General features: G+C 47.4%; 1 protein-coding gene across 6 annotated transcripts in view; it reads left to right on the top strand.

The window, feature by feature from the left end:
* The window catches only part of CSNK2A1 (casein kinase 2 alpha 1), a 34,636-nt gene that overhangs the window by 7,487 nt on the left and 6,580 nt on the right, over positions 1 to 20,569 (top strand). For 4 of the 6 annotated variants that reach the window (XM_069751029.1, XM_069751026.1, XM_069751030.1 and 1 more), the window contains exons 2-9: positions 666 to 844; positions 1,991 to 2,102; positions 3,913 to 4,014; positions 4,104 to 4,154; positions 4,243 to 4,302; positions 4,392 to 4,475; positions 4,563 to 4,673; positions 5,392 to 5,493. In XM_069751029.1, the coding sequence (XP_069607130.1) occupies positions 744 to 844; positions 1,991 to 2,102; positions 3,913 to 4,014; positions 4,104 to 4,154; positions 4,243 to 4,302; positions 4,392 to 4,475; positions 4,563 to 4,673; positions 5,392 to 5,493 (723 nt within the window). In that variant the 5' untranslated portion in view covers positions 666 to 743. The remainder of the gene's footprint in view (positions 1 to 665; positions 845 to 1,990; positions 2,103 to 3,912; positions 4,015 to 4,103; positions 4,155 to 4,242; positions 4,303 to 4,391; positions 4,476 to 4,562; positions 4,674 to 5,391; positions 5,494 to 20,569) is intronic. The other 2 variants (XM_069751031.1, XM_069751028.1) reach the window with 1 other exon arrangement.

Genomic DNA, 20,569 nt, shown 5'->3' with positions numbered 1-20,569 from the left:
TTGGCTGCACTCCCAGCTGAGTGTTTTGTATCCATTCTTTTCTTAGAGCCGCAGATGGAGTGGACCAGGCATATGCAATGGTTACTCGATCGCTCTGTTATAGGGTGTTGTTGTGCCATTTTTACTAATGGTAATAGGTATTGCCCACCATTAATGCTACAGTGGAGGGTTTTTTCTTGTAGCTGTACTTTAGTGTCGGTGCAGTGAGCAGGCATTGATCTGTTTTGCACTGCAGGCTTTGGCCGTGTCAAGTTACTGTTTAATTGGTGGATAATGCTGCATGAAGCAGTGTGTGGCGGCATGGTGTACCATAGTGTACGAGGGGGAGAGGAGCCAAAATTTCCTGCAGAACATGGCCTGGAACTTTCAGGACATAACTGTGGTTCCAGATGTTCACACGGTGAATGGTGGTATTGGCTGAAAACATTGCCACCTCTATCTTATTGACTACAATATTTCACAGGGAAATGGCGAGATGATGTAATTGGCCCAGCTGGGCCGAGTGATAAAGTTTCGGTACTGCTTTTCTGCTATTAACACAGAGCTAAGTGTAGTCAGTAGAGCTCTCTATGGACGATTGCTTTTAGCATGAGGTCTGTGGGATTTCATGTACGTTGGGGTAAGTTTTAAGTTCTTGCTAAAACCATTTTCTCTTTTCTTTGCAGTGAGACTCCTCCGTCGAACAACTACTTTCATTGGGCCTGTAACGTCGCTGTCCATCTCTGGCCGCCAATCAGACCGCCATGTCGGGTCCTGTGCCAAGCCGGGCCCGTGTCTACACGGATGTGAACACACACAGACCCCGGGAGTATTGGGATTACGAGTCTCATGTTGTAGAATGGGGGTGAGTCTCTTATTATTGCAGCAGTGCCTCATACAAGTAATATCACGTTTTATCCTGGGTTAATGATGGGCAATATGAAAGAGCAAGCTGAAAGAATGTGTGCAGCTTCTATATTCCCTTCATCCACTGCGTCTTTATCTAATACACTAGTTAGCAGTGCAGTCAGATTGGTGGGTCTGACACCCGGCACCCCCCACAGTGCTTGCTCCGGCACCAGACAGATTTATACATTGACTGGAGCCAAAAAAGCACTACTTAATATATGTAGTGGCCATTGGCAAGAACTGTAGCTCAGATCCTATGGAACAGAGGTTTACTTCATGGCAATGGCCACTGATCAGAGTACAGAGCTGAGCTTTTTCTCCTTTGGTCAATGTCTGGGAGCCTTGTGATAATACCCTGCATTGATCTGATATTGATAACTCATCCTAAGTTTTGGTAATTAATATGAAAGTAATGGACAACCCCCCCCCCCCCTTTAACGTGACTCTCCAGTTTTAAGTCAGTAGCTGTGAAACGCTTACCATTTGTGTTGGTGACTTGCTTTTAAGTTTCTGCCATTTCACAGCACCCCCTGATCACCTTAGATAACTGATACACAATGCATTGGTATCACACTTCCTTGCTTTTGGCACCAGGTAAACAAAGTAAGAAAATTACAGCTATTCTGGATGGCTCTTGTATTGGATTCTGCGTTGAAAATGATTTCTAGTAATTCGAATACCACAGTATCAGTCATTTGATAAACACCCTTCTTTCTCTTGGGGGTGAGCAGTCGGTCCTTATGCTATACAGAAGTACCATAAATCAGCCTCGTGCTTGATAGGCCTTTCTGTGCACGTCACCTGAGCATTTTTCTGGCTGTGGATCAGTGCTTGCAGTAATTGCATATATTCTCTCCCTTGTTCCTGGCTCCTCCCAAGTGACGAGGGTCATAAGTGCAGATGGCTAAATCTTTCCTGACATTAAGCAGGGTTCATAGTCCTACACCTGATAATGTCATAGCTCTGACCCTCCCTTCTAGATGGAGAGCTTTCCTCTACCCAGAAGAAAGGTCCAATCTGAGCTGGTGTCTGGTGATAAATGACTGATTTATGTCTGCAAGGTTCTAATGTGAATCTGCTGAAAAATGTTTTCCTGTTACAGAAACCAGGATGACTACCAACTGGTAAGGAAACTTGGCCGGGGCAAGTACAGTGAAGTCTTCGAAGCCATTAACATCACCAATAATGAAAAGGTCGTCGTAAAAATTCTGAAGGTGGGTGTAGTCCTATTTATGTTGTCTGAATGCAGACTTGATGCTCATTTGCAATTTTTTTTTTCAATAAATTGTTTAGGGATATCGACCGTATTTTTTTTTTTTTTTTTTAACTATTATGGTGGTCCCACCTCTCACCAGTACCGAGAAAGCGCCTGAAGAAAAGCAACAAGGTTTACCTAATACACTTTTTTTAAAGTGCCTATAAAAAAAAAAAATATGAAAGTGAGAGTCATAGAATGATTTAAATGAACCTGATCATTTCATGTTGAGAAATGTCATATTCTTTCCATTTGCTAATGATTTTTTCAAAGGCTTCGGGGCGTGCGGTGCCTGGAAGAAATCTCTGCCTTCATTGTAATACTACGCCTTTCCCATGCACGTCAGTTATGGTTCCAGAATCCTGCACCTGTTCTCTGCACACCCTCAAAAATCCGTACCTCTTCCTCCCTTCCATGGGCACTGCATTCAGGGATCTTCTGCGCAGGCGAGTCACACTGACCTCTGGCATGCGTTCCGATAAGGTGCTCTCCCCACTTCTTCCATTCACAGTCATCACTAGGAACCATGTGTACATAGTGATGACTATGCAGGGAGGAAGTGGGGAGAGAACCATATTGATGCACATGCTGGAGTTCACTAGAGTGGAAGTCACCTGCTCAGAAGATCCCTGAATGCAGTGCCCACAGAAGGTAGGAAGAGGTACGTAATTTGGAGAGAGCGCATGCCACAACCACGGGATTCCGGGGCCATAAATGACGTGCATGGGAGAGGGGTAGGATTGTATTAAGGAGAGGAGGCAGGGATTTCACTGCTCCGGAACCTGGAAGAAATCATTAACATAAAGACAGAATATAACATTTATCAACAAGACCATTTATATGAGACACAGGTTATATACGTCCAGCAGGGTAAAGATTCCCTTTAAAGGGAATGTCACCCCCAAAATCGTATATGAGCTGCGGCCACTGGCATCAGGGGCTTATCTACAGCATTCTGTAATGCAGTAGATAAGCCCCAGATGTAACCTGAAAGATGAGAAATAAAGGTTGATTATACTCACCCAGGTGCGGTCCTGCTGCGGTCCGGGTCTGATGGGCATCTGCGGTCCGGTCCAGCGCCTCCTATCTTCATCAGATGACGTCCTCTCCTTGCTTCGGCACAGGCGTACTTTGCTCTGTTGAGGGCAGAGCAAAGTACTGCAGTGCGCAGGCACCAGGCCTCTGAGATATATGTATATATATATATGTATGTATATATTGCATCTGGTATACATTAATTCATAAAAATAAATCATTGATATCTAAGGAACTATAACAGCAAGCACATTCTTGCTGTTATAGTTCGTTACATATCAGCGTGGTATATGAGTTTAGTGTATTGAAGTGCTTTCTGGTCTATTGTAATTTAGGACTGAGAATCATAAAAATAAATCAGTCTGAAAATGGTGCTTGCGCCACCTGCCTGCAGAAGGTGATTTTTCTTATAGCTAGTTAGAGGCACCTGGAGCACAAGCATATCATTAACTGAAAACAAAGATTAAACAACCACAAGATGGATTTAATCAACCAAGGTATCATTTTAATCAGTATAACAACGCCATCCTGTCACTGTAGGTTACTGTGCACAATCCTACTGACAGGTTATTCTCCAAAAATTAAGAATTTTTAACATTTGTGAGGCATTAATCTAGGAGAAAAGTAAACCACAAATACGGCAAGCAGAATGCGTACAATGGTGAGTCATGACTGTTCTAGTATTGAAAAGGTTGCTTTCTTGCACCTCTTGCCATCACTTTTTTTATTTTTAGCCTGTGAAGAAGAAGAAAATTAAGCGTGAAATTAAGATTCTGGAGAACTTGCGAGGCGGACCCAACATCATCACACTGGCTGACATAGTGAAAGATCCTGTGGTGAGCGGCCAACACCTCCCAGTATTAGATAACGTGATATCTGTGCTGGGCCTAGGCATTTATAATCTGATTTATTGTTTCTCTTACAGTCCAGGACACCAGCGCTGGTTTTTGAACATGTCAATAATACAGATTTTAAGGTGAGTATCAAGAAATGGCTTGTTCTGCCAGAAATGTTTTTCCCTTTCCTTCCTCCTTTCATTTTAATAATTTTCTTCCTCTCCGCAGCAGTTATATCAGACTTTAACAGATTACGACATTAGGTTCTACATGTATGAAATATTAAAGGTACTGCATGGCTTTCTTTTCTACATTAGTATTGGGTGTGTGTTTGTCACAAACTAGTTTATAGCCGCATTATTTTCTTCCTCCTGCAGGCCCTGGACTATTGCCACAGTATGGGTATAATGCACAGAGACGTCAAGCCACATAATGTTATGATTGACCATGAGCACAGAAAGGTAAGTGCGGGGATGGGTGTGTTGCGCTCAGTCCCTCTCACCGGGGTTGTCCTCCGCTTCATAATTACATTTCATGTCTCTTTTCAGCTCCGACTAATAGATTGGGGCCTGGCAGAGTTCTATCATCCTGGGCAGGAATACAATGTGAGAGTCGCCTCCAGATACTTCAAGGGTCCTGAGCTGCTTGTTGATTATCAGGTATAACTGCTGCTTACTACATTGTGGTGGGGGGGGGAGGGGGCAACTATTTGCTGACAACTAACTTATAGGTGGAGGAGAGCATGGTGCTAATTTCAATACACAAGACATACTTTTTTTTTTTACTCACTTTTATGTAGCGCCATTAATTCCGCAGAGCTTTACATGCATATATCATCATTGTCCCCATTGGGGCTCACAATCTAGATTCCCTATCAGTATGTCTTTGGAGAGTGGGAGGAAACTGGAGACCCCAGAGGAAACCCACGCAAACACAGGGAGAACATGCAAACACCTTGCTGATTTTGTCCTAGGTTGAATTTGAAGCTGGGGCCCCTGCGCTGTAAGGCTGTGCAGTGCTAACCACTGAGCCACTGTGCTGCTCATCCTTCCCGCTGTCATCATGTAGATCTGTGAGCGTCAAATTTTTACTTTCGTTGCTGTTTTTAGAAAAAAGTAAAAGTAATAATAATCTTTATTCTTATATAGCGCTAACATGTTCCGCAGCACTTTACAGTTTGCACACATTATCATCGCTGTCCCCGATGGGGCTCACAATCTAAATTCCATATCAGTATGTTTTTGGAAAACCTGAGCTCTATTTTGTGCTGACGCTGTAACTTTTGAGTCTTGAGCGAGGGAGCCAGTCCAATTGTCAAAGTCCTCATTACAACGTTAAGTACAGTATTGTGCCATATTTTACTTTTGTATTTCACAGATGTACGACTACAGTCTAGACATGTGGAGCTTGGGCTGTATGCTGGCCAGCATGATCTTCAGAAAGGAGCCATTTTTCCATGGCCATGATAACTACGATCAGGTGAAATACTGTGACACGTCTTGTTGGGGACGAGAGGAGTTCATAATATAGATAGAACAGTTTTTCACATTGGCCGATGAATGTGCCAGGTTTTTTTTTTTTATTTGCTTGTTTACGTTTCATTGATCAATAGATACCTTATTTTTCGGACTATGAGATGCACGGGGCCATATGACATTTAGGTTTTATAGGAGGAAATTTAGAGAAGTAAAAAATGTGGTCAATTCTATTCTTACTATCCCTATCGTGGTATGCATGGCCCCCATCTCTGTCCTGGTATGCATGGCCCCCTCATCACCATCCTGGTATGTAGGGACCCCATCCGTATCCTGGTATGATTGGCCCCCATCCGTATCCTGGTATGATTGGCCCCCATCCGTATCCTGGTATGCACGGACCCCATCTGTATCATGGTATGCATGGACCCCATCTGTATCCTGGTATGCAGGGACCCCATCTGTATCCTGGTATGCAGGGACCCCATCTGTATCCTGGTATGCAGGGACCCCATCTGTATCCTGGTATGCAGGGACCCCATCTGTATCCTGGTATGCAGGGACCCCCAGCAAAGGGGAAAAAAAAATTCTTACCTACCCGGCATGCCCACGCAGCCTCCTGCTCCTCTGCCAGCAGCTGCTTTATGCTTGTAAGCAGGGCATAGCAGTGACGTTGTGCGCTGCTTATAAGCTGCCGAGGACAACTGCCGGAAAACTCTGTTCTCCACGCCAGGACTGTGTGGAGCGCAGTGAGTATTCATTGCTCTTTAGCGAGCACAGTGTCAGCCGCTGGGTTCCTGCAGCTTACGCGGCTTTCACTTGTGCCCTACTAAAGGGAAGGAATGTTTATTGAATCTCACGCCTGTGCGAGTGGAATGCAGTGGATATTCATTGCCTTAAGTAGCCGGCACACGCAAATGCTGGGCATCTGCGAGAAGGCGGCTGCTGCGGCGAACACTGTGCTCGCTATTAAAGAGAGATGAATATTCAGTCCTTTTGGAATGGAGTGAATATTCATTTCTCTTTAGTAGCGGGTACAGGAGTTAGCCGCAGCAACAAGCTCCTACCTTCAGTGACCTGCTGCTCCTCACTCACCTCCCCACCAAAGCCAGATTAGTGACATCCAGACTATAAAACACGCACCCTTCATTTTCCTCCACATTTTTGGAGTCTGAAAAATACAGGACATATACCTACACTTTTCCTTGTGGAGCTCCATTTTTTTTTTTGTGTGTGATAGATATATGTACATGTTTGTATATAATTTGGTTTGCAGGTACATACATGTGTCAATCTGATAATTAAACAATGATTATTTCTATAGCGCCAACACATTCCGCAGCACTTTACATTTTAGAGGGGATTTGTACAGACAATAAAGAAATTATAGTATAACAATCACGTAAACAGATACAGGAGGAGCGAGGGCCTGCTAGCAAGCTTTCCTTCCATGAGGAACCAGGGAGACAGGAAAGGTGCATGGTAACAATAACTTTCATTATATGGTCCAGCCATCAATTTAATAGGATATTCATGTAATGCTGCATGAACTGGTAACCAACCAGTATGTGTAAAAGTAAATGCACAGAGGGCTATTAATTGCTTGAAGGGTGTGAGAACAGAAGATACGAGGGTCCTGGTTTTGAAGAAAATTTTGTAAGGGAAAAACACGGATCGTTAACAAGTATGTTGAAGTGGTAGGTCAGTCTGAAGAAATGCGTTTTTTAGGCCACGCTTAAAACTCTGGATATTGGTGATTGATACTAACTTTTAAACCCCCCATTATATGACTGGTAGACTCACTGCCCATTTAGCCTAAGAAAAAAATGTTCGTTCCCCAAAGTGAAGCACTTTGCCTATAAAATGTTTAAACCATTTGGAACTTCAAGTAGCTAGTGCAATAAGTTAAAGGGTTTGTTTAGTCACATATCATTGATCTTTACATAAGTCATTAATGTCACACTCACCCATCTGCTTTTATTTGCTCCAGCAGCCGACTGTTGTAAGCACTTTGAATGCATCTGCAAAATGCAACTTCATTAATTACGCACGTTGCTCTGATCTGCAGTACCTGCCAGCGGCTGCTACCCGTCCGATAAAGCTGCACTTTGCCACTCCTTTTTAACCCCTTACGCCCTGAGGGTGGTTTGCACGTTAATGACCGGGACAATTTTAACAATTCTGACCACTGTCCCTTTATGAGGTTATAACTCTGGAACGCTTCAACGGACATATTGTACTTCATGATAGTGGTAAAATTTCTTCGATAAGACTTGCGTTTATTTGTGAAAAAAATAAAAATTTGGCGAAAATTTTGAAAATTTCGCAATTTTCCGACTTTGAATTTTTATGTCCCTAAATCACAGAGATCTGTCACACAAAATACTTAATAAGTAACATTTCCCACATGTCTACTTTACATCTGCACAATTTTGGAACCAAAAATTTTTTGTTAGGGAGTTATAAGGGTTTAAAGTTGACCAGCAATTTCTCATTTTTACAACACCGTTTGTTTTTTTTTTTTTTGGGACCACATCACATTTGAAGTCATTTTGAGGGGTCTATATGATAGAAAATACCCAAGTGTGACACATTCTAAAAACTGCACCCCTCAAGGTGCTCAAAACCACATTCAAGAAGTTTATTAACCCTTCAGGTGTTTTACAGGAATTTTTGGAATGTTTAAATAAAAATGAACATTTAACTTTTTTTCACAAAAAATTTACTTCAGCTCCAATTTGTTTTATTTTACCAAGGGTAACAGGAGAAAATGGACCCCAAAAGTTGTTGTGGGTAAACCACTGCTTGGGCGCATGGCAGAGCTAGGAAGGGAAGGAGCGCCATTTGACTTTTCAATGCAAAATTGACTGGAATTGAGATGGGATGCCATTTTGCGTTTGGAGAGCCCCTGATGTGCCTAAACATTAAAACCCCCCACAAGTGACCCCATTTTGTAGAAAGTAGACCCCGTAAGGAACTTGTCTAGATGTGTTTTGAGAGCTTTGAACCCCCAAGTGTTTCACTACAGTTTATAACGCAGAGCCGTGAAAATAAAACTTTTTTTTTTCACAAAAATGATTTTTTTAGCCCCCAGTTTTGTATTTTCACAAGGGTAACAGGATAAATTGGACCCCAAAAGTTGTTTTCCAATTTGTGCTGAGTACGCTGACACCCCATATGGGGGGGGGGGGGGGAACCACTGCTTGGGCGCATGGCAGAGCTCGGAAGGGAAGGAGCACCATTTGGAATGCAGACTTGGATGGATTGGTCTGCAGGCGTCACGTTGCATTTGCAGAGCCCCTGATGTACCTAAACAGTAGAAACCCCCCACAAGTGACCCCATATTGGAACCTAGACCCCCCCAAGGAACTTATCTAGATGTGTTGTAAGAACTTTGAACCCCCAAGTGTTTCACTACAGTTTATAACGCAGAGCCGTGAAAATAAAACTTTTTTTTTTTTCACAAAAATGATTTTTTTAGCCCCCAGTTTTGTATTTTCACAAGGGTAACAGGATAAATTGGACCCCAAAAGTTGTTTTCCAATTTGTGCTGAGTACGCTGACACCCCATATGGGGGGGGGGGGGGGGGAACCACTGCTTGGGCGCATGGCAGAGCTCGGAAGGGAAGGAGCACCATTTGGAATGCAGACTTGGATGGATTGGTCTGCAGGCGTCACGTTGCATTTGCAGAGCCCCTGATGTACCTAAACAGTAGAAACCCCCCACAAGTGACCCCATATTGGAACCTAGACCCCCCAAGGAACTTATCTAGATGTGTTGTAAGAACTTTGAACCCCCAAGTGTTTCACTACAGTTTATAACGCAGAGCCGTGAAAATAAAAAAACTTTTTTTCCCACAAAAATGATTTTTAGCCCCCCAAATTTTTATTTCTCCTTCGCCTCATTGGGGGACACAGGACCATGGGTTATGCTGCTGTCACTAGGAGGCTGAGACAAAAAAAGGTTAGCTCCTCCCCTGCAGTATACACCCTCGTACTGGCTTCCAGACACCCAGTTCAAGCTTAGTGTCCGTAGGAGGCACACTAATTTTTAATCTCTCGGATTTTTTCTTTTTAATCTATTCCGGACGAAGGGGGCGACGGATTCTTTCAAGGTCCGATCTCCCCCGAACCAACAACAGGCGAGCACGGGAGTTTCACCTCACCGTATCCTCTCCTGCGACGTGGGAGCCACTGCCTGAGCTGACCTTTTTTTGGGCGACGGTTTTTTTCCCTAAAAGGGCGCTGATCTCCCCGCTCTATACAGACGAGCACTGGTGTTTTCCTCCAGTATCCTCCTCTGCAGCCAGGCCTTTTTATTGCCGGACATCTGCCCTGTCCACCAGGTTCTACCCTCGGCTGTACAGTGGCCCTATCCCCGTGGCGTCCGTGCAGACCACACTGCATCACCAATGTTCTGTGTGACTCAGGTGGTGGACGGTTCCTCTCCACCCCCCTGTCTGGGGCTGGTGGATGGAGGCTTCCCAACCCCTGCACCGTCCCAGCCATCCTAAGGCTCCTCTCACCTCCTCGGGGTAAGTGTCTCGTGGGGGATTGGGGGGGGGGGGGGGGTCGCCGGCGGTCCGGAGGGCTCCTCCTAACATGGCACATTGGGGGCTGTAGCGCAGTATCGGTGGGCTGAAGCGTCGGCACTTTGCGGCCGCGCGCCGGGCCGAGGCCGCAAATTTAGCCCCCGGCTTCGGCCTAGCCGCTGGTCGCTGCCGATAGGCTCCGCCCACTCATGCGCGTCATCGGCGGCGCCGCCCCCGGTCCCTGGCGCTTCTCGCAGCCGCCGAGATCTCTCTCCTGATCTCGGCGGCCATCTTGGTCCTCACTACACGCCGCAGCTCCAGCTCTGCCGCATCTCAGTGTCACAGCACCCACGTGCAGCCAGTTTCCTATCTCAGGCTTCACACTCCGGCTTCCCAGGACAGCGGGACACAGGACCGGGGTAAGGAGACATCGTCAGCTTCTCCTCTGCAGCGTCGCCCTCTGCTTCCCAGGCCAGTTTATAGCCCCTGTGGGTTTTTTTGCATTAGAATCATGTCGCAGTCTAGGTCTAAAAAAATCCTCTAAGGTGCATACAACCTTTTTTTCTGCGTGTACCACCTGCCAGGCCCCACTTCCTAGGCCTCAAAGTTCTCCCCTCTGCTCTGCCTGCGATGCTCCATGTGCCCAGGAGCCCTCCACCGCTACCGACTCTGGCGTACCTAGTCCCCCCCGTGGGTCGCTTCACTCTCGCAGTCCGTGGATTTTTTAGCCAACGCCATCAAATCCATTCAAAATCCTCCCGGGGAACGGGGTAATCCGTTACAGGCGTTAAGAGATCCCTCCATAGCAGGGGAATCGTCGGTCAGCAGGGGCCGCTCTCTCCATAAAGAGGCTCGGTCATCCCGAAAACGGATCCGCACTACCTCTCCTGAGCGCTCTCCTCGCCGCTCAGACTCTGGCGGCTCCACCTCTCGCTCACCCTCTTTGGGGGCTCACAGCGTTCACGACTCTGATCATGAGTCCGAGGTATCATTGGACCCGGAGGCCCCGGAGTTCAGAGCTACGGTCGACTCCCTCATTGTTGCAGTCAATCACGCACTTAAGGTGGATGATGACGCTAATTCCGCTCCGGAACACGCGGTCTCTTTTACCAGATCCAAACGTTCCCACAAATCTTTTGCCTCTCATCCAGCCTTTCTGGATATAGTCAGGCGTCACAGGGAGCATCCAGATAAGCGTTTCACGGGTAAGAAGGACCTGGTATCAAAGTATCCCTTCTCAGCGGATCTCGTGAAAGACTGGACGATCCGCCGGTCTCACGCCTAGCTTCTAAAACGCTTTCAGTTCCGGAGGGCGCTTCAATTAAGAGTCCCACTGAACGCCAGCTAGACTTTCTAGCTCGTTCAGTGTATGAAGCCTCTGGCTCTTCCCTGTCCCCCTCCTTCGCCGCGGCTTGGGTGACCAAGGCTATGGTTTCCTGGGCGGATGCTCTAGCGAAATCCATTAATGAACAGGACCTCCCGTCTGAGATGGCAGACCTAGCCAAGCAGTTAGCCATGGCTAGCGATTACGTGATGTTCGCATCCCTTGACGCGGCGAATTGAACAGCATCGGCGGCTTCCAACGCCATCGCTATCAGAAGGGCTCTTTGGCTCAGGGAGTGGCGCGCAGATTCCTCCTCTAAGAAATCTCTGATCTCCCTCCCTTTTCAAAGCGGGCGACTTTTCGGCGAAAAGCTTGACCAGCTTATTTCCGACGCCACAGGGGGAAAGAGCAAGTTCCTTCCCCAACAGAGGCCCAAGGCGGCTTTCCAGCGCCAGCCTTACTTTCGCTTTCGGCCTTTTCGTACCAGCCCAGCCTGGTCCAACCCCTCCGGTCTTCCCAGATCAGACCGTTCCGCCCGCACAGACAGAGACGCTCGTCCCTCCTTCAGGCCGAATCCTTCCTGGCGCGGGAAACCGAGGCAGCCCAGAACCCGAGGTTCCAGACCTCCCAGATTCCTGTCTCAATGACTCGGGAACGGTGCCAGTCGATACCATCAGAGTAGGCGGACACCTACTCCTTTTTCAGCAAACCTGGCTCTCCGTTGTGCACGACGAATGGGTCAGGGATCTGGTATCGTCTGGCTACAAGATAGAGTTCTCCTCTCCTCCTCCAACTCGGTTTTTCCCCTCTCGTCTTCCCAGTTCGGCAGCTCAGTCTCGCGCTCTTCTTTGCGCCATTCACGCTCTCCGCCAGAGCGGGGTCATTGTTCCGGTCCCGGAACACGAGAGGTTCAAAGGTTTCTACTCAAACCTCTTCGTCGTGCCAAAGAAGGACGGAAAGGTGCGACCCATTTTGGATCTCAAACTCCTGAACAAGTGCGTAAGAGTCCGGCACTTCAGGATGGAATCCCTCAGATCGGTCATCTCTTCGATGGAAAGAGGGGAATTCTTGACCTCGATAGACATCAAGGATGCCTATCTTCACATCCCGATTTTCCCACCTCATCAAAGGTTCCTCCGCTTTGCCGTTATGGAGGACCACTTCCAGTTCACGGCTTTACCCTTCGGTCTTGCCACGGCGCCCAGGGTATTCACCAAGGTCATGGCGGCTGTCATGGCCATCCTTCATTCTCGAGGAGTCGTCGTGTTACCTTACTTAAACGATCTCCTCATAAAGGGCCCATCTTTCCAAGCCTGCGAGTCAAGCGTCCACATTACCCTGGATTCTCTTTCGCGCCTGGGCTGGCTGATCAACTGGGACAAGTCCTCTCCCGTTGCTGCCCGTCGGATCTCCTTTCTGGGAATGATCCTGGACACTTCAAGGGGGCTGGTCTTGCTTCCCCGGTCCAAGGCCCAAGCGCTTCATCAGGGAGCCCGAGCGCTATGCCATCCTCGTCCGCGAACCATTTGTTTCGCCATGAAGATCATGGGGAAGATGGTTGCAGCAATCGAAGCGGTTCCCTTTGCTCAACTCCATCTCCGTCCCTTGCAACAGGCTCTGCTGGACAACTGGGACAGGAGTCTCTCATCTCTCGACCGTCCTTGCCCCCTGTCCCCGCGGGTCAGACAATCTCTCGTATGGTGGACCCTGGGCTCGTCTCTTCTCCAGGGGAAGTCATTCCTCCCGATCCGCTGGTTAGTGGTAACTACCGACGCCAGTCTTCTTGGCTGGGGGGCGGTGTTTCTTCACCACTCTGCCCAGGGCCGTTGGACAGTTCGGGAATCCAGACTCCCCATCAACATCCTGGAGATTCGCGCTATCAGACTTGCTCTGAGTCGCTTTCACGCCCTGCTCGCGGGTCACCCAGTACAAGTCCAATCGGACAACGTCACGGCGGTGGCTTACATCAACCACCAGGGGGGTACCCGCAGCAGGGCGGCGATGCAGGAAGTCTCCCTCATCCTTCGTTGGGCCGAAACCAACCATTCCATCATCTCTGCGGTGCACATTCCGGGAGTCGAGAACTGGGCGGCGGACTTCCTGAGCCGCCAGGGCCTTGCCTCGCGGGAGTGGGAACTCCACCCAGAGGTTTTTCACCAGATCTGTCTTCGCTGGGGGACCCCGGACGTGGATCTGATGGCGTCCAGATTGAACACCAAAGTCCACAACTTCATTGCTCGATCTCGGGATCCCCAGGCCATAGGAGTGGACGCGCTGATTTCTCCGTGGCATCAATTTCAGCTCCCATACGTGTTCCCTCCCCTTCCCTTACTGCCGAAGGTGATCCGAAAGATCAAGACGGAGGGAGTTCCAGTCATCCTGGTCGCCCCAGACTGGCCTCGTCGCGCTTGGTACGCGGAGCTCGTTCAGCTCGTAGCCGACGTTCCCTTCCGGTTGCCAGACCGCCCAGACCTGCTTCGCCAAGGACCGATCTACCATCAGAGCTCAGGGGCCCTACGTTTAACGGCGTGGCTGTTGAAACCTGGATTCTAACTCGTGCCGGTTTCTCTCAGCAGGTCATCCCCACCATGTTAAGCGCTCGCAAGGCGTCTTCCGCCTCCATCTACCACCGCGTCTGGAAATCCTTCTTCTCATGGTGCAGGCTCCGGGGTCACCCTCCGCTCGTTTTCTCTATCCCTTGCATCTTGAATTTCCTTCAGGCTGGTCTGGATTCCGGTTTGGCCCTGAGTTCCCTCAAAGGTCAGATCTCAGCGTTATCCGTGCTTTTCCAGCGTAGGATCGCCACCAACCTTCAGGTCAAGACCTTCATTCAGGGAGTCTCCCATGTGGTTTCCCCCTACAGGATGCCGTTAGAGACCTGGGATCTCAACTTGGTCCTGGGGGTTCTTCAGGAACCTCCGTTCGAACCCCTTCAGGACGTCCCGCTCTCTGTTCTCTCTTGGAAGGTTGCCTTCCTGGTAGCGGTGACGTCCATCAGAAGGGTTTCAGAGCTCGCCGCTTTATCCTGCCGGGCTCCTTTCCTTGTCTTTCATCAGGACAAGGTAGTCCTACGTCCTTCTCCGGCGTTTCTTCCGAAGGTGGTCTCTTCTTTCCACCTCAATGAGGACATCATTCTTCCCTCCTTTTGCCCGCAGCCCAAACATAGGGTCGAGAAGGCTCTCCATACTCTGGACGTGGTAAGGGCCCTCAGGAGGTACATTTCCAGAACGGCTCACTTCAGAAAATCGGACGCCCTTTTCGTGCTCCCGGAGGGTCACAGAAAGGGTTTGGCTGCGTCTAAATCCACGATAGCCAGATGGATCCGATCTGCTATCTAGGAATCCTATCGGGTCAGGAGCAGTCCTATCCCGGCGGGGATTAGAGCTCACTCCACTCGGTCGATGGGTGCTTCCTTGGCCATCCGGCACCAGGCAACAGCGGAGCAGGTTTGCAAGGCCGCAACGTGGTCCAGCCTGCATACTTTCACAAAGCATTACAATGTTCACATTCACTCCTCTGCGGACACGGCCCTTGGCAGACGTATCCTGCAAGCGGCCGTGGCGCATTTGTAGTCAGATGGTACACGGAGTTATTTGGTTGTATTGTTTCCCTCCCAGGGACTGCTTTGGGACGTCCCATGGTCCTGTGTCCCCCAATGAGGCGAAGGAGAAATAGGGATTTTTGTGTGTACTCACCGTAAAATCCTTTTCTCCGAGCCACTCATTGGGGGACACAGCACCCACCCTGGTAGCCTTTCGGCTCGTGATCTTGTTTTTTGATCTTGACTGTTTGTTTGACATGTTATATTCTAATGTTAATTGTTATATTGTTACTATCCTACTGCTTTTGCACTGAACTGGGTGTCTGGAAGCCAGTACGAGGGTGTATACTGCAGGGGAGGAGCTAACCTTTTTTTGTCTCAGCTTAGTGTCAGCCTCCTAGTGATAGCAGCATAACCCATGGTCCTGTGTCCCCCAATGAGTGGCTCGGAGAAAAGGATTTTACGGTGAGTACACACAAAAATCCCTATTTTCCCAAGGGTAACAAGAGAACTTGGAACCAAAAACTTGTTGTCCAATTTGTCCCGAGTTCGCTGATACCCCATATGTTGGGGTAAACCCCTGTTTGGGCACACGGGAGAGCTCGGAAGGGAAGTAGCACTGTTCTACTTTTTCAACGCAGAATTGGCTGGATGGCTGGAATTGAGATTGGACGCCATGTCGCGTTTTGAGAGCCCCTGATGTGCCTAAACAATGGAAACCCCCAATTCTAACTGAAACCCTAATCCAAACACACCCCTAACCCTAATCCCAACAGTAACCCTAACCACACCCCTAATCCTGACACACCCCCAACTCTAATCCAAACCCTAATCCCAACCGTAAATGTAATCCAAACCCTAACTTTAGCCCCAACCCTAACCCTAACTTTAGCCCCAACCCTAACCTTAGCCCTAGCCCTAACGGGAAAATGGAAATACTTTTTTTTTTTTTAATTTTATTATTTTTCCCTAACTAAGGGGGTGATGAAGGGGGGGTTTGATTTACTTTCATAGCGTTTTTTTATAGCGGATTTTTATGATTGACAGCTGTCACACTAAAAGATGCTTTTTATAGCAAAAAAGTTTATGCGTCTCCACATTTTGAGACCTATAATTTTTCCATATTTTGGTCGAGTCATGTGAGGTTTTGTTTTTTTGCAGGACGAGTTGACGTTTTTATTGGTAACATTTTCTGACACGTGACAGTTTTTGATCGCTTTTTATTCCGATTTTTGTGAGGCAGAATGACAAACAGCTATTCATGAATTTCTTTTGGGGGAGGCGTTTATACCGTTCCGCATTTGGAAAAAAGGGATAAAGCCGTTTTATTCTTCGGGTCAGAACGATTACAGCGACACCTCATTTATATCATTTTTTTATGTTTTGGCGCTTTCATACGATAAAAACTATTTTATAGAAAAAATAATTATTTTGGCATCACTTTATTCTCAGGACTATAACTTTTTATTTTTTTTGCTGATGATGCTGTATGGCAGCTCTTTTTTTTTTTTGCAGGACAAGATGACGTTTTCAGCGGTACCATGGTTATTTATATCCGTCTTTTTGATCGCGTGTTATTCCACTTTTTGTTCGGCGGTATGATAATAAAGTTGTTTTTTGCCTCGTTATTTTTTTTTTTTTTCTTACGGTGTTTACTGAAGGTGTTAACTAGTGGGACCGTTTTATAGGTGGGGTCGTTACAGACGCGGCCATACTAAATGTGTACTTGTTTTTTTATTTAGGAATTTTTTTTTTTTTTTTTTTACACGTGGAATTTTTTTTTTTTTTTTACTTTGTCCTGGGGGGGACATCACAGATCGCTGATCTGACAGTTTGCACAGCATTCTGTCAGATCAGCGATCTGACTTGCAGTGCTGCAGGCTTACCAAGCGCCTGCTCTGAGCAGGCACTTGGTAAGCCACCTCCCTCCCTGGAGGACCTGGATGCTGTGGCCATTTTGGATCCGGGACTTGCTGCAGGGAGGAAGGTAGGAGACCCTCGCAGCAACGCGATCATATCGCGTTGTTGTGGGGGTCTCAAAAAAGCCTGCAGGGAGCCCCCTCCCTGCGCGATGCTTCCCTGCACCGCCGGCACACCGCGATCATGTTTGTCCGTGACCGCTCCTGGCACATAGTGCCGGATGTCAGCTGCGATAGGCAGCTGACACCCAGCCGCGCTCCCCCCGTGAGCGCGGCCGATCGCATGTGACGTACTATCCCATCACTGGGAATTAAGTCCCAGGGCACCTTGACGGGATAGTACGTCATATGGGATTAAAGGGTTAAAAAGAAATAAACATTTAATTTTTTTTTCACAAAAAATTTACCTCCGCTCCATTTTTTTTTTTTTTTTTTTTTACAAAGGGTAACAAAAGAAAGTGCGCCTCAAAAGTTGTACAATTTGTCCTGAGTACCCCGATACCCCATATGTGGGGGTAAACCACTGTTTGGGCGCATGGCAGAGCTCGGAAGGGAAGGAGCGCCATTTGACTTTTAAATACAAAATTGACTGGAATTGAGATGGGACACCATGTTGCTTTTGGAGAGTTACTAATGTGCCTAAATATTGAAACCCCCGACAAGTGACACCATTTTGGAAAGTAGACCCCCTAAGGAACTTATCTAGATGTGTGGTGAGCACTTTGACCCATTAAGTGATTCACAGAAGTTTATAATGTAGAGCCATAAAAATAAAATATATTTTTTCACAAAAATGAATTTTCACCCCCAATTTATTTTCCCAAGGGAACCAGAAGAAATTGTTTGGGCGCATGGCAGAGCTCGGAAGGGAAGGAGCGCTGTTTGACTTTTCAATGCAAAATTGCCTGGAATTGAGATAAAACGCCATGTTGCGTTGGGGAGCCCCTGATGTGCCTAAACATTGAAACCCCCCAAAAGCGACACCATTCTGGAAAGTAGACCCCCTAAGGATCTTATTTAGATGTGTTGTGAGAGCTTTGAACCCCCAAGTGTTTCACTACAGTTTGACGTAGAGCCGTGCAAATAAAAAAAAAAAAAATTCCACACTATTTTTTAGCCCCCAGTTTTGTATTTTCCCAAGGGTAACAGGAGAAATTGTACCCCAAACGTTGTTGTGCAATTTGTCCTGAGTACGCTGATACCCCATATGTGGGGGGAACCCTTCCGGCGCATGGCAGAGCTCGGAAGGGAAGGAACGTTATTTGGAATGCAGACTTAGATGGATTTGTCTGCAGGCGTCACGTTGCATTTGCAGAGCCCCTGATGTACCTAAACAGTAGAACCCCCCCCCCCCACAAGTGACCCCATATTGGAACCTAGACCCCCCAAGGAACTTATCTAGATGTGTTGTGAGAACTTTGAACCCCCAAGTGTTTCACTACAGTTTATAACGCAGAGCCGTGAAAATAATAAAAAAAATTTGTCCCACAAAAATGTTTTTTAGCCCCCCTAAATTTTTATTTTCCCAAGGGTAACAAGAGAAATTGGACCCCAGAAGTTTGTCCGGAATACGCTGATACCCCATATGTTGGGGTAAACCCGTTTGGGCGCACAGGAGCGCTCGGAAGGGAAGGAGCACTGTTTGACTCTTTCAACGCAGAATTGGCTGGAATTGAGATCAGGCGCCATGTCGCGTTTGGAAAGCTCCTGATGTGCCTAAACAGTGGAAACCCCCAATTCTAACTGAAACCCAAACACACCCCTAACCGTAATCCCAACCGTAAATGTAATCCTAACCCTAATGGGATAATGGAAATAAATACATTTTAAACATTTTTTTTTTCCTTAAGAGGGTGATGAAGGGGGGTTTGATTTACTTTTATAGTGGGTTTTTTAGCGGATTTTTATGATTGGCAGCCGTCACACACTAAAAGACGCTTTTTATTGGTAACATTTTCGGGCACGTGACATTTTTTGATCGCTTTTTATTCCGATTTTTGTGAGGCAGTATGACAAAAAAAACAGCAATTCATGAATTTCTCTTGGGGGGAGGGGGGTCGTTTATACTGTTCCGCGTTTGGTAAAATTGATAAAGCGGTTTTATTCTTCGGGTCAGTATGATTACAGGGATGCCTCATTTAGATTATTTTTTTATGTTTTGGTGCTTTTACGCGATAAAAAATGTTTATAGAAAAAATAATAATTTTTGCATCGCTTTATTCTGAGGACTAACTTTTTTTTTATTTTTTCACTGACACTGTATGGGGGGTTGTTTTTTGCAGGACAAGATGACGTTTTCAGCGGTACCATGGTTATTTATATCTGTCTTTTTGATCGCGTGCTATTCCACTTTTTGTTCGGCGGTATGATAATAAAGGGTTGTTTTTTTTGCCTCGTTTTTTTTTGTTTTTATTATTTTTTTTACGGTGTTCACTGAAGGGGTTAAAGGGAACCTGTCACCCCGAAAATCGCGGGTGAGGTAAGCCCACCGGCATCAGGGGCTTATCTACAGCATTCTGTAATGCTGTAGATAAGCCCCCCGATGTTACCTGAAAGAGGAGAAAAAGACGTTATATTATACTCACCCAGGGGCGGTCCCGCTGCTGGGGCGGTCCCGCTGCTGGTCCGGTCGGATGGGCGTCTCTGGTCCGCTGCGGTGCCTCCCATCTTCATTCCATCCTCTGATTTTCAGCTCTGGCGCAGGCGTACTTTGTCTGCCCTGTTGAGGGCAGAACAAAGTACTGCAGTGCGCAGGCGCCAGAAAGGTCAGAGAGGCCCGGCGCCTGTGCACTGCCGTACTTTGCTCTGCCCTCAACAGGGCAGACAAAGTACGCCTGCGCTGAAGCCGTGGCTGAAGATCAGAAGAGGACGCCTTGGAATGAAGATGGGAGGCGCCGCAGCGGACCAGAGACACCCATCGGAGCAGGACCGCCCCTGGGTGAGTATAATCTAACGTCTTTTTCTCTTTCAGGTAACATCAGGGGCTTATCTACAGCATTACAGAATGCTGTAGATAAGCCCCCAATGCCGGTGGGCTTACCTCACCCGCGATTTTCGGGGTGACAGGTTCCCTTTAACTAGTGGGACAGTTTTATAGGTCTGGTCGTTACGGACGCGGCGATACTAAATATGTGTACTTTTATTTTTTTTTTTATGTAGATAATGGAATGTATTTATTGGAACAATAAATATTTATTTTATGAATTTTTTTTTTTTTTACACAAGTAAAAAAAAATTTTTTTTTTTACTTTGCCACGGGGGTGGGGGGGTGGGGGGGGTGGGTGTTGGGAGGCATCATATTTCAGATCAGCGATCACACAGGCACAGCAGGGAGGCTTACCAGCGCTTGCTCTGAGCAGGCGCTGGTAAGCCACCTCCCTGCAGTACCCGGATGCAGCCCCGCAGCCATTTTGGATCCGGGCCTGCAGGGAGGAGGAGGTAAGAGACCCTCGGTGCAACACGATCACATCACGTTGCTCCGATGGTCTGAGGGAAGCCCGCAGGGAGCCCCCTCGCTGCGCGATGCTTCCCTATACCGCCGAAACACTGCGATCATGTTTGATCACAGTGTGCCGGGGGCAGTCCGTGACCGCTCCTGGCACATAGTGCCGGATGTCAGCTGCGATAGTCAGCTGACACCCGGCCGCACTCCCCCCGTGAGCACAGCTGATCGCACTGGACGTACTATCCCGTCACTGGGAATTAAGTCCCAGGTCACCTTGACGGAATAGTACGTCCAATGGGATTAAGGGGTTAAAGGCTAT

This window comes from Ranitomeya imitator, chromosome 2 (genome assembly GCF_032444005.1).
Source record: "Ranitomeya imitator isolate aRanImi1 chromosome 2, aRanImi1.pri, whole genome shotgun sequence".
NCBI classification, from domain to species: domain Eukaryota; kingdom Metazoa; phylum Chordata; class Amphibia; order Anura; family Dendrobatidae; genus Ranitomeya; species Ranitomeya imitator.
Note: the sequence above shows the minus strand (reverse complement) of the source record. Positions and strands in the feature narration are given on the sequence as shown.